Here is a 13,307-nt window from a genome sequence, read left to right on the forward strand (position 1 = left end):
CCCGATTTGGAACTCGAAAGCCGCCCAGTCTATTCTGGGTCCCGCTTCCGGCCCTGGTGGTGCGGGGGAGGCAGTGTGTGTTTGCTCTGCCCTCCACCCGGCCACCCCTTGTCCGGGCAACCCCTGCCCGGCCTGCGGCTGACCCCAGCACCCAGAGCACCCGGGCCTGGGAGGGGAAGCCGGCCTTCAGCATGGTGAAGTTCCACATCCGACCCGAAGGGGGCGCCCTGCCTTGAGCCACAGGTGGGCCTTGGGACTCCGCGGGGACTGGTGCGCCCGCCCGGCCCGGTGGGTTCCCCGAGGGGCCCCAGGGCACCCCCTCACACACCTGCCCTCCGAGTCGCCCACCAGCTTCCCGGCCCTGCCACCTCTCACGGGTGCCGGCAGACCTTCAGTCACTTGTCCAGCCTGGGACACGAGAGGACGGTTCCCCCTCCCCTTCCGTCCACTCCGTCTTAGGAGTGGAGTCTAGCCATACTCGAGTACCCCAAACTATGATTACCCCCCTCCCCAGCTCCCCCTCAAACATACCATCCAGCTGGGGCCAGTGGCTCACATCTGTACTCCTGGCTACTCAGGAGGCTGAGAGCCGGGGGGTGACGGCTCAAACCTAGTCCAGGCAGGAAAGTCCATGAGACACTTTTTTTTTTTTTTTTTGCCAATCCTGGGGCTTGAACTCGGGGCCTGGGCACTGTCCTGGAGCTTCTTTTGCTCTGTGTTGCTGTGCTGAGGAATCGAACCCAGGGCTTCACGCAGGGAGGGCGAGCGCGCCACCGCTCAGCCACATCAGGCCCCTCCTTCAGGCGCGTCTCTCCAATGCATCCCCAGGACACTCGAAGCGGAGCTGCGGATCGAATGGCAGAGCACTAGCTGGGCGCAACGACGCGCGGGGACAGCGCGCAGGCCCGGAGGTCAAAGCCCAGGCCTGGCGCGCGCACAAGGAAAGCCCCAAATAAACCAGACAGACTCCGCACTCATCCTACTCCTGTCGGTCTGTTCCCTTCCAGAATGTGCTGGAATCCTCCTGTGTCCCCAACCAGCCCGCCACAGGAGAGGGGACAGGCCCCACGACGCACGCGCGCGCACACAGCTTTTCACGTTCCTCGCCCCGTCTCTCCACACAGGCATTCATCACGAGAGCAGAGGGAGCCCCATTTTCAGGTGCGGGAACTGGGGCTCTAGGGGTGGGGTTCAGGATGGGCCTAGGGTCCACGCCCACCGCCTGGGCTTCCTTTTGTGAGCGTTGGCAGGCGGAGCCGGGTGAGCGCCCCGCGCCCCGCTCACCGGTACGGGGTGGGGCGCCCTCCCGCACACCTTTGGCCAAAATGCATTCCGGCCGAGTCAAAGACTCGAAATGGGGGGGGGGACCCGCAAACTGATGAAAAGAAACCACGGACGGTCGTCCCGCACCGGAGAGGCGGGGCCGGCCTTGGGAGGCGTGGCCGTCGGGGGTGAGTCACGGTCGTGCCGGCTTCCGGGGCGGTGTGCGCCGCCCGGCCGGCGGGCCGCGCTCTCCCCACGGGGCTGTGCTCCGGGGGCGGGCACCCTGGGGGCGTCGGCCCCGAGGACGCGTTCCCATCCTGCCCGTTTACAAGCAAGGCGGGGCCGTGCGCACGGTCCTCGCGTGGGCCCCCCGCGTGCCGCTCAGGCCGGCAGCCGAGCACAGCACCGCGGCGGCGGGGGCGCTCCGGGCCCCGGCCGGGCCCACGGCACCTGCGCTGGGAAGGGCCGGGGCCGCGGTGTGTGTGGCCCCGCGGCGCCGCCCGCTTCCCCCGCGCGTCCGCGCTTCGCTCCCCACCGCGGTCTGAACCGGCCTCCCAGATCCCTCCACACTCGGTGACCGGGCGCGTCCCGCCGGGAGCGGCCCCGGGAGGCGGGCGCCGCGGGCCCGGCCCACACACCCGGCCGGGAGGGGGGGCCGCAGCGGCGGGGCGGGGCCGCCAGCGGGCAGCGGCGTCCGGGCGGAGCCACGGGGCGGGGCGGGCCGGGAAAAGTACCGGGAAGGCCCACGGCCCGCCCCGGGGCGCGCAGAAGTTGCCGGCCGCCACCCGTGCGCGGGCCGTCCCAGCGCCATGTCCGGGGGCGCGGGGTCGGCCGGGCCGGACGGGGCCCCGCGCGCGGCCGCCACGCTCTGCGGCCTGTACCACGAGGCCGGCGAGCGGCTGCGGCGGCTGCAGGACCAGCTGGCCGCCCGCGACGCCCTCATCGCTCGCCTGCGCGCCCAACTGGCGGCGCTGGGGGGAGACGCGGCGCCGTCGCTCGTGGAGGCGCTGCTGGAGCAGGTGGCGCGCGGCCGGGAGCAGCTGCGGCGGCGGGAGGGCGGGGCCGGCGAGGCCGGGCTGCGGCAGGTGAGGGGCGGGGCTTGCGGGAGGGAGGCGGGGCCGGCGGGCGACAGCGGAGGGGCTGCGGGGCGGGGGCGGGGCTTGCGGGCGGGAGGCGAGGCCGGGCTGCGGCACGTGAGGGGCGGGGCTTGCGGGAGGGAGGCGGGGCCGGCGGGCGACAGCGGAGGGGCGGGGCCTGAGGGCGGGGGCGGGGCTTGCGGGCGGGAGGCGAGGCCGGGCTGCGGCACGTGAGGGGCGGGGCTTGCGGGAGGGAGGCGGGGCCGGCGGGCGACAGCGGAGGGGCGGGGCCTGAGGGTGGGGGCGGGGCTTGCGGGCGGGAGGCGAGGCCGGGCTGCGGCACGTGAGGGGCGGGGCCTGCGGGAGGGCGGGGCGGTTCTGGGCCCCGAGGGGCGCTGCTGGTGCAGGCAGTGATTGCGCCTCGAGGGGCTGTCTGCGGGGTTGTGCTGGGGTGGGAGCCCAGTGTGTGTTCGGGGCCCTCCCCCCCCCGCCCTCCCTCGGGAGTATGTCTGACCAGCGGCCCCCGTGCTGTGCGCGGCGGGTAGACCCGCCGGCCCCCCGCACTGTGCTAGCAGATCCGCCACCGCCCCAGACGCGGAGGCCGCCGAGCCGAGCAGAGCAGGGGGGGAACGAGAGGCTTCCTTCCCGGAAGCAAGTCTGCATAGCGTTCGGGCAGCCCTCCTGATTGCCCTGGGTCTTCTGACCCGGAAGAAGTCCGGTGGGGACCCCATCGCTGTCCAGCAGAGGAGGTGGCTGTTGAGACGCCCCGTCGGAGCGCCCTGCCGCCCGGTGCCCGTCGCAGTGGGGTGAAGGCAGTGGGAAGGCGGCTGCCCTCCTGTGGCATCTGGGGTTTCTTCAGCCCAGGTCCCCACACCCATCCTCTCCTTCTCTCTTTGCCCCCCTCCCTCCCTCTCTCTCCCCCTCCCCCTCCCTATCTCCCCCCTCGCCCCCTCCCTCTCCCTCCTCTCCCCCTCTCTGCCCCCCCCCTCCCGCTCTTCCTCTCTCCCTGCTGAGCACTTACGATTTCAGGCAGGAGCCACAGGCACCCAGCTTGGAAAGCAGAATTTTCCCTGAAGTTTCAGAGCAGAACTTTATGAAAACCAAGGTTGATTGTACCTCGTGTAGTCTGGTGACGGCTTCCCTCCGCCCAGCGCAGCTGCGGGGCTTCCTGGTTCAGTAGTGTTTGTTTCCAGCATGCTGCTGTTAATTACTTTCGTAACATTTTGAAAGATAAGACCTCACAGATTTGTGCAATCCGACCTTGAGTCATCCCGACCTTTGCCTCCCCGGCAAAGTTACACATGTGAAGCCAGCCATGCCCACGCTTGAGGTTATCTTGTCACCATCTCACGGTTGCGGGGCTGGCCTCAGATCTCGAGCCTCCCCTGCCTCCAGTAGCTACGGTTACAGATCTGTATTACCGAGCTTGGGCCTTGCTTCTTGCCCTGGGCTGGCCTTGAACCACACGTTCTTGCCATCGCTCCCTCCTGAGTAGCTGCGATGACAGCCATTCGCCATCACACCAGCTGTGGTGTATCTAAACTGTCAGCTCTGCAGTGGTCCGGTGACGCTGCGCTTTGCCGTCTCCTCAGGAGATCCGGGGGCTGCGTGAGCGCCTGGAGGCCAGGGAGCGGGAGCTGCGGGAGCTGCGGGAGCTGCTGAGCCAGCCTCAGCACGCGCGGGAGAAGGAGCTGGTCCTGCTGCGGAGGCGCCTGGAGGAGGCGGCGCGGGCGCAGGCCACCAGCCGCGTCCTGTGCCGCTCCCTGGCTGCCGAGACCCACCGGCTGCGCAGGGCGCTGGCCGCCACCACCCACGTGTGCCAGCGTCTGGCCGCGCCGCAGCGGGCTCCGGGGCAGGCGGAGAGGAAGAGCCCCGAGGTAGGCCTGCGGAGCCGGGCGGCACACGGGACGGAGCCAGAGGCCTCCTCCGGGAGACCCCACGGGTGGCACAGAGCCGCCCCCCCGGGACTGTTGGCGTCAGCCTCCCTCGTGGGCCCCAGCGCTGCCGGCTGGCGCTTGACCTTGAGTCCGGCTGGGGAGATGGCCCTTTAGTCTCTTCTGCCCTGCTGAGGCTGGGAAGTGTCCCAGGATATGCCAGGGGCATCGCGTCACGAGGTGGACAGACGAGGAAACCGAGGCAGAGCTAGGCGACACTGTAGGAGAGGGCCTCCGCGTGACCCGCACGCACAGCGGGGGCCTAGCGCCACGGGGAGGCCCGAGAGCCCGTGTGGTGCGGGCCCCATGCTCCACGCGTGTCCGTGTTCAGGGCTGGTGCAGACCCCGGCCTGGTCCCCGCTGGACCGGCCCCTCAGAAGGCAGTGGCGTGGCGGCCACAGCGAGCGCTGGTCATCCCCAGCTCTGCCACAGCTCGGCGTCTCCGTGACCACAAGCCAGGTGCCAGTGGCTGCGCCGTCACCCTAGCTACTCAGGAGGCTGAGATCTGAGGATCAGGGTTTGAAGCCAGCCCGGGCAGGAACGTCTACGAAACGCTTATCTCCAACTAACCATCAAAAGTGGCGCTGGAGCTCAAGAGTAGAGCTCTAGCTTTGAGCACCAAAGCTCAGTGTCAGCACCCAGACCCAAAGTTCAAGCCCAGGACTGACGTGCACACGTGTGTGCACTGTGACCACCCAGGTGCCGGTGGCTCATCCCTACAATTCTACTCAGAAGGCCGAGATCTGAGACCTGGGCAGAAAGGTCCGTGTGAACATCCAGTTAACCAGCAAAGCGGAGGCGACGTTTCAGTGGCTGAGCACCGCGTGTGAGCACAAAAGCTAAGCGAGAGTGCAAGGCCAAGTTCAAGCCCCAGCACCAGCACAAAGATAGTAACACACACACACACATCGTACATGTGACACCCCGGTCTGTGCCACACCGGGCTAAGGAGCACAATGAGGTCTTGGGGCTCTGGGCAGAAAGGCAGCAGGGTCTGCACCCCAGCCCTGCACCGCGGAGGGGTTGTGGGCATGGGAGGGAGCATGCTCGGGGCACAGCGCCCTGCAGGGCCTCTGGGCACATTCCCCCAGGCTGCACTCTGCGACTGCAGCAGAGCTCCACGCGTCCCCAGCCGCCAGCGGGCTCACGCCCCGGTCACGCGTGTCCCAGCCCGCCCCTCCCTCATCCCGTGGGGTTGGGTGGGGCTGAGGCAGGCGCGGTGGGCGAATGTCCAGCCCCAGGCCGGTGTCACTGTCGGCCTTGGGCTGGGCTGAGTCACCCGGGGCTCCCCGTGCTTCTAGGAAGGTGCGCAGGCACGGGGAGGGCCCGGGCCAGGGCTGCAGCCAGCCGGGCTCCTCTGCCTCCGCGTGGCCCCCTCCCCTCCGGCTGCACAGGCGGTGACCTGACTTCCCCTGCCCCCCAGCCAGAGCCTGCAGGTGGGGGCGCCTCCAGCCCTTCGGCCATTGAAGAGTTACAGGAGGAAAACCGGCTGCTGAGGTGGAAGGTGATTCAGGTGAGTGACTTCCCATTGGAGAGGCCCCCGCACCCGGGCAGGCCGCGGGAGAGGCCCCCCCACCGGGGGCCATGCTGCCTGGGGGACAAGCGATGCTGTCTCTCCACCCTCCCCCCCCCCCCCGCCTGGCTTCCTGCCGTCCTGTCCTCCACGCCCCAGGATTAACGCCCCAGTTCCTAGGACATGCCTACATTGCCTTGAGGAGCTACAGGGTTTTGTGGGTGGGCCGCTCCGGGGTTTGAACCCGGGCGTTCCACTCCGAGGCAGGCGCTCTCCCATGTGAGCCACGCCCCTGGCCCTTCTCGTGGTTATTTTTCGCGTACCCTCTCCCACCTTGGCCGTGAACACGTTGCACACGTCACGCCTGCTTTACTCGATGAGGTAGAACCTTTTTTGTTGTTTTGGTGCCAGTTCTGGAACTTGAACTCAGGCCTGGGCACCGTCCCTGAGCTTTGGTGCTGGTGCTCTGCCACTGGAGCCACAGCTCCACTTCTGGTGTCACAGACTTTCCTGTCCAGGCTGGCTTCGACGCTTTTAGACGAGGCATCGTCTCCTTCCAGGCGGGGTGCCGTCCCCGCCCGCGCCCTGGGGTCTCTGGCAGGCAGCGTGGCAGCCGCCGCCCGCACCGGGCACTGCGCGCCGGGCTGTGGCCTCCCGCGTGCCGCCAGCGCCCTCCTCCGTCTCCTCAGGCGGAAGATCTCAATGCCAAGTGGCAGCGCTACGACGCGGGCCGGGACGCGCACGTGAGAGAGCTGCACGAGCGGCTGGGGGGGCTGCGGGCGCCCCCCGCGCCCGAGCTGATGCGGAAGGAGATCTGCCGCCTCCACCGGCAGCTGGAGGAGGAGATGAAGGCCTGCGGCGAGGCGCGGCGGGAGCGGGCCGCGGCCCTGGAGCGCGCGCAGAGGCTGGAGCGGCAGGTGCGCAGGGCGGAGGGCGGAGGGCAGGGAGGGCGGAGGGCAGGGCCAGGGAGCGACTCTGCCCGCGGGAGAGCAGAACTGAGTTCTCCCCCGGCAGATCCTGGCTTACAAGGAGGACTTGGAGTGGGAGAGGGCGGATCGCGAGCGGGCTCAGGGTCGGATTCGAGAGCTGGAGGAGGAGGCGGCCTCCTGGCTGTGCCCGGCGTCCCCGCGAGAGGTACGGTGCGCAGCGCCTCCTTCTGGGCGAGTGGTTTGGTTTTCCTTTGCAAGAATTTCGAGCCTCTCCGTGTCTGGCAGGGCCCTGGTTCGCAGGTGGCCCGGCTGGTGGTGCCCTGGGCCCCTGCCCTAGGGCAGAGGTGTGGTCAGGGCCCCTGCTCCGGGGTGAGCCCTGGAGGTCGACAGGCTGCCCCCAGCGCCGCCCCGCCCCGGCCCCAGGCCCTGAATCCGGTAAACCCCGGACCCCCCTCAAAGAATTCCCTGGCCTAGCTGGGCACCGGTGCTCACGCCTGTAATCCCAGCTGCTCAGGAGGCCGAGAACTGAAGATCTCAATTCGAAGCCAGCCCGGGTGTGCAAGGACCCCACACCAACACCCTGGGTGTGCAAGAAGCCACGCCGCCACCCTGGGTGTGCAAGGACCCCACGCCACCGCCCAGGGCAGCCACTGAGCCTCTGCCGCCGCCTCTGCCCCCTTCCCCAGCGGGAGGCCCGAGCCCTGGCAGACGCCGCCCATCGGCCGTCTCGGGCGGTGCAGAGCAGGGGCCCCTGGGGGCACCGTACGGCTCTAAGCAGGCTGGGGGGAGGCAGGCATCACAGGGTGTGGGGCAAGGGATCCCCTGCCCTACCCCGGGCCGGCGTGGCACCCTGGCTGGGGTGGGGGTTTGCTCACAGTCTTGTCAGGGGCCACTGCAGTGACGAGACCCAGGTCCAGGCCTGGGGTGCCCCCCGCCCTGCGCCGGTGGCGGGGTGCCTGGTGGGGACGGGGTCTCGGGGGTGCCGACCTGTGACCTGCTGCCCCCACCCCGAGCGCAGGGGCCGTTCCAGCGCCCCGGGCGAGGTCCGCGCTCAGACACCAGGGGGCGCTGCAGGCCCCGGGATGCCCAGGGTGGCGTGGCGGTGTTGGCAGGTCCCGCAGGGAGGATCTGCGCTTCCACGCGTCTCTGCCTTTCCCGCAGGACTCCGGCGAGCCAGGCCCCCGCAGGACCCGTCCTCAGAGCGGCGCTGCCCGGTCCCCGGGGGCCGATGCACCGGAGCCGGCGGCGGGCAGGGGCCCCAGCCCCGCCCCGGGCGGCCAGGGCGAGCTGCAGTGCCCGCGCTGCCTGCGCCGCTTCGGCGACGAGCGGGGCGAGGAGCTCCTCAGGCACGCGGCCGAGTGCTGCCAGTGAGCCCGCGGGGCGGAGGGTCCCCGGAGGCCGGGCGAGGGAAGGGGGCGCCCACCCGCCCCGCGCCGGGCCACACGCCTGCCCTGGGCCCTGTTGCCGAGCCTTGTCACCCCGGAGTTAAACTACACCTGCTCTCTGATTTTGAGAATAAACGCACTCGTGCTCACCGAGGCACCGGGCCTGGGGCTGTTCTGGGGGGGGGGGCGGGGGGGGGTTGAGGGCAGAGCTTAGGCTAGCTGGCCAGGAGGAAAGGAGACAAGGCCTCAGCCCTAGCCTGGAGTGCGATGGAAGAGGCCAGAAGGGGGTGGGAGGCGGCCGCTACAGGCTGGCCTTTTTTGGGGGTGGGGGTCATGGGGCTTGAACTCAGGGCCTGGGCATTTTCCCTGAACCTCTTCGTGCTCGAGGCTAGCGCTCTACCACTTGAGCCACGGCGCTTTTGCTTTCTGAGTGGTTCACTGGAGATCGGTCTCATGGGGACTTCCCTGCCCGGCTGGCTCTGACCCGCGATCCTCAGATCTCAGCCTTCCGAGTAGCTGACAGGCGCGAGCCACCGGCGCCCAGCTGCACTGCCTTCTTTTTTTTTTTTGGCCAGTTCTGGGCCTTGGACTCAGGGCCTGAGCACTGTCCCTGGCTTCTTCCCGCTCAAGGCTAGCACTCTGCCACTTGAGCCACAGCGCCGCTTCTGGCCGTTTTCTGTATATGTGGTGCTGGGGAATCGAACCTAGGGCCTCGTGTATCCGAGGCAGGCACTCTTGCCACTAGGCTATATCCCCAGCCCATGCACTGTGTGGACCCCTCTTACTTTGTTGGGTCAAGTCCAGGGTGTCAGAGAACTTGAGGCATCCTAGGGAGAAAAGAATAAGAGAAGGGAGAACCCCCATATCATGGGGTGACCCTCTGGATGAGGCTGAGGAGCCCAGCGAGGGCGCGGTGGCCAGAAGCTGGACCGGGGCAGAGTGTGGCTATACCCTAAGGCGACTGAGAAAGACCCCTCCAAGTCCCAGGGCCTTGGCACTGGCCAGATTCCCCCCGGGACCCTCAGGGGTGGAGCGGATGCCCCAGGACAGACGCAAACGGGCCGTCCCTACAAACCAACAGGCTCCAGACAGGCAGCCAGTAGCCTGCTGGCTAACGTGAGAAGGTAGCCGTCCCCCCAAAACATCAAACCCAGGGACTCCCACTATGAACACGGACGTGAAATCCAAGCCGCGTGGATACGCGAGGCGGCAGAAAGACCCACGGCCGCACAGGACGGGGAGCGACTCCAGCAGGCTCTCCTGAGAAAGACCGGTGCTGCCAGGTTCTTCTCCAAGCTGAAGGAATGATTGTGGCTGCAAGACCAGCACAGTCAGGAATGAAGCGCTTGCACATGGTGAATAGGAGTTTAATTTTTGTGACTTGTTTTTCTGCACGGGTCCCGGGGCTTTGGGCTCGGCGCATTGCTGGCCCCACACCACTGGCCACCAGTGGACGTGCACAAGCACGTGACCTGCGTGTGTGGCTGAGGGAGGAGCATCCCCGCGCTGGCTTTCAGAGCTCTTCTAGAGGTGTTATTCCATCTGTGTCACCGCCAGCACGCTCCATCTCGGGAAGACTCCCCCATCTCCGCTGGGATCCGCGTTCCCGACACCCGTGCGCACAGGTCCTGGAGCGCGTGGTCTGGCGCCCTCCTCTCTTCCTGAGCAGGGTGTCGGGCTCCTCCCTCCTCTTCACAGGAACTGCTCTTGTGCTCTTCTCTGTGTGGACCTACCTGGTTCCACGCACTCCTCTTGCGGCTGGGTCACCGCGGCCGGTGTCTCCTGCTGTGGCTGGCGGGGCTCCGCTGCCCGTCACACAGTCGCTGTGGTCACCCACTTCCGGACCACCGGGCCGAATTCCCACACGGCTGTCATCCTCCCTTCCTGTCAGGGCCTCAAACTTACTTGGAGATACCCCGCCACTTAAGCCATGATCCAGCTCATTTTTTCACCATCTCTCACCAAGTTCCTTCCTTCCTCAATACCAGGGGCTTCAACTGGGGGCCCCTTATCTTGCTTGGCTTTTTGCTCAAAACTGACACTGCCACTTGAGCCATACCTCCACTTCTTCTGGCTTTCTGCTGGTTCACTGAATACTCGTCTTGGATCTGTCTGCCTGGGTTAGCTCTGAACTTTGATCCTCAGATCTTAGCCTCCTGAGTAGCTAGACCAGTTCTGGTCATGTTTTCTGTGTTGTACTTGCTGTTGAATCCATGGCAGTTACGAAGATGGCAAGGAAGATCACCTGTTTGTTTTGTTTTGTTTTTTTTTTTTGGCCAGTCCTGGGCCTTGGACTCAGGGCCTGAGCACTGTCCCTGGCTTCATTTTTGCTCAAGGCGAGCACTCTGCCACTTGAGCCACAGCGCCACTTCTGGCCGTTTTCTGTATATGTGGTGCTAGGGAATCGAACCCAGGGCCTCATGTATACGAGGCGAGCTCTCTCGCCACTAGGCCATATCCCCAGTCCCAAGTTTTCGTATTTTTGACTCAACCCTATCTGTTGAAAAGACTTCTATTAGGATGGGCTGGCCAAAAATAATTTGATGGCAAATCGTTTTTGGATATTCATATATATGCCATTAATAAGTCTATTGTCTAAAATTACTCTAAGTAAATCAAGTTGGTAAAGGAGTCCTCCTAAATCTTTCTTCAGGTGAGTGCTCCAAGTTCTTTATAATTCCACATAAACTTCAAAATCAGTCAATTTTCACAGTGGTCAGTTGGGTTATAAGGGGTCTGTTCAGTTTGGGAAGTTCTGACATCTTTCTTAACATCAACTCTCAATATATTTAAGTGTGGCTTCTTCCAACAATGTTTTTTTTTTTTTTAATTTATTTATTTTTGCCAGTCCTGGGGCACTGTCCCTGGCTTCTCTTTGCTCAAGGCTAGCACTCTACCAGTTGAGCCACAGCGCCACTTCTGGCCATTTTCTATATGTGTGGTGCTGGGGAATCGAACCCAGGGCTTCATGTATATGAGTGAATCACTCTTGTCACTAGGCCATATTCCCAGCCCCTTTCCTCTTAATTTTAAGTACTATTCAATTTGATCCTAATTTGTACCCAATTAAACATGTACAACTTGTTCTATATAGAGCCAAGTTATATCCTAAGTATAGATCCTAATCCCCCTGCCCCCCCCCCCCCCAGAGACACCTGCTATAAGCTGAAGGTGACCCTGGCCCACTGTCCTCGAAAGGTACTAACACAGGCCACACCCTACTCCAGTGGTACCAACCCTCGGGAGTCCTATCCCACCTGCTGCCAGCCGACCCCCCCCCCCCGCCCCAGCCTGATGAGGGGGGGCCAGCTCTTTCAACTGGCTGTTCTGGGCCACCCAGAACTGTTCCAGGGGTGGTGGTCCTGGCTCCCTTCTCCCACCCCCTCCTGTGCCCACTGCTCCCAGCAGAAAGCAACCAGACTGGGTTTCCTGCTGTACTAATGTATTCCATCTTTCAAAAAGAAAGACATGATTTTAATATTACTTAACAATATGTTAAAAAAGTAGCCAGGCAGGCCTCCGTGTTAATACGGTCGTACGCTCTAGAACAGACTGGATGGTGTGAGTACTGGGTGGGTTTTTGATTTTAACGTTCTCATTCTGCAAGGGGTCTTACACAAGCTGGCTACAAGTCAGGGGGTCAAACACAAACAGCGCAACGTGTACACTCAGGAACAGTAGACTGGAGAACGAAGGAGGCCTGCCCGCCCAGCCTGCCGTGGGTGGGACAGAGGGCACACAGGAGCTGAGGGACAGAGGACAGGACTGGGCGGGGCGCAGAGGCCCCGAGGCCCCGTGGGTGACGCAGGCCCGGCCCTGAGGCGCGGTGGCGGAGGGCTTCCCAGTCCAACAGCAGAGAGCTACAATCAAGTAAGTCTCGCTCACGGACGCCACACGCACGGCCGACAGCGCGGGCGGCGCAGCGAGCTCCGGGTCTGGGGTCTCAGGCCACGGCATCCTGCCCTGCAGGCCCCAGGCAGGCACTGCGAGCTCTGGGGGCCCGTGAGGGGCCTGGCTCCAGGGACGGCGCAGCCCGGCTGCGTCCCCCCACGTCCCTCCGCGGGCAGTCCCCGCTCAGTGGGCAGCAAAGGTCGCTTTCTTCAAGCTAAAGTTGGACCAGTTGATGGACAGCCTTTGTCGGGTCTGTCTAGCAGAGTCCAAGCAGAACCTGCAAAGACAAAAGGGCAATCAGCAAAGCACACCCCACCCCGGGCTGGGGCAGCCAGACTGACCACCTGTTTCCACTAGCAGCTCAGGGGAGCCGTCGGCGGGCAGGTCCGGGGCGCTGCCCTGGAGAGGAGGACTCTTGTCTTCAGGGAGTGAATTCTAGAGGCTGCCTGCCATCACCTTCCACCTTCAAGGAATGACTCAAGTTCCACGAAAGGGCAATTCCACGTGGGAGAGGGCGGAGGGCGGGAGAAGGGCTGCCACGGCTACCACTCCTGTCCTGGACTCGGAACCTCACAGATGCTCCTCTACTCGAGCCACACGCCCAGGCCTTGTAGCTCCAGTAATGTTTTCTTCACATGGGTTCTTTCTTGTGTTCTTGCCTGGGGCCAGTCTTGGACCACAAGCCTGCTACCTATTCCTCCCACATGGTGGGGATTACAGATGTGTGTCACCATGCCTGGCTCTTTGAATTTTTGTTTTGTGCAGGTCCTGGGTGATATCCTTGAGTTTTTTTGCTCCAACAAAAAGCCCAACTTCATCAGACTCCTAATGCCAATTAACTACCAAAAAGCTGGAAGTGACACGGGCTCAAGTGGTAGAGCACCAGCCTTCGTAGCCTATGGGCTACGAAGGTGTATGGGCACCAGCCACTCACTACCGCCTGGCAAGCCAATGTACTTGGAAGGAGATAGGAAGGATTATAGTTTGAGGCCAACCCAAGCATTAGGCAAGAGTATCTGAAAAGCAAGGGCAGTGGAAAGGAAATGCATGGCCTGAGTGGCAGAGGGCCGCCTGCCTAGCAAGCATGAGCTACAAAAGAAATCCTTCTCTCCTGAGACCAGAAACATTCTTACCTTTATTTCTTCCTTATTAAAAGCTTCACGTTGGGGGGAGGGGGAAAATGAGGGAGCAGGTAACAAATTGTACAAGAAACGTACCCACTGCCTTACGTATGAAACTGTAACCCCTCTGTACGTCACTCTGACAATAAATAAGTAATTATTAAAAAAAAAAAATAAAAGCTTCCCCTTAAGCCT

The 13,307-nt window shown here is 64.0% G+C and overlaps 2 protein-coding genes across 3 annotated transcripts in view; one reads left to right on the forward strand and one right to left on the reverse strand.

Annotated features, from left to right (window-relative positions):
* The first annotated feature begins 2,032 nt into the window (after positions 1 to 2,032).
* Positions 2,033 to 8,237, forward strand: Tnip2 (TNFAIP3 interacting protein 2). Its single transcript, XM_048364372.1, has 6 exons — positions 2,033 to 2,348; positions 3,932 to 4,216; positions 5,697 to 5,786; positions 6,476 to 6,703; positions 6,801 to 6,920; positions 7,877 to 8,237. Exons 1-6 carry the CDS (start codon positions 2,073 to 2,075, stop codon positions 8,084 to 8,086), a joined length of 1,209 nt encoding a protein of 402 aa, XP_048220329.1. The 5' UTR covers positions 2,033 to 2,072; the 3' UTR covers positions 8,087 to 8,237.
* A 2,790-nt stretch (positions 8,238 to 11,027) lies between these two features.
* Fam193a (family with sequence similarity 193 member A) overlaps positions 11,028 to 13,307 on the reverse strand; it is a 66,304-nt gene continuing 64,024 nt past the window's right edge. For both annotated transcript variants that reach the window (XM_048363876.1, XM_048363875.1), the window contains exon 21: positions 11,028 to 12,268. In XM_048363876.1, coding sequence (XP_048219833.1) covers positions 12,175 to 12,268 — 94 coding nt within the window. In that variant the 3' untranslated portion in view covers positions 11,028 to 12,174. The remainder of the gene's footprint in view (positions 12,269 to 13,307) is intronic.

Source organism: Perognathus longimembris, chromosome 16, assembly GCF_023159225.1.
Source record: "Perognathus longimembris pacificus isolate PPM17 chromosome 16, ASM2315922v1, whole genome shotgun sequence".
In the NCBI taxonomy this organism is placed as follows: Eukaryota; Metazoa; Chordata; class Mammalia; order Rodentia; family Heteromyidae; genus Perognathus; species Perognathus longimembris.

Coding starts and splice junctions, on each gene's coding strand:
- Tnip2 (XM_048364372.1), top strand. CDS start 2,073: ATGTCCGGGGGCGCGGGGTCGGCCGGGCCGGACGGGGCCCCGCGCGCG. Junction 2,349..3,931: donor GCGAGGCCGGGCTGCGGCAG/GTGAGGGGCGGG, acceptor CCGTCTCCTCAG/GAGATCCGGGGGCTGCGTGA. Junction 6,921..7,876: donor GCCCGGCGTCCCCGCGAGAG/GTACGGTGCGCA, acceptor CCTTTCCCGCAG/GACTCCGGCGAGCCAGGCCC.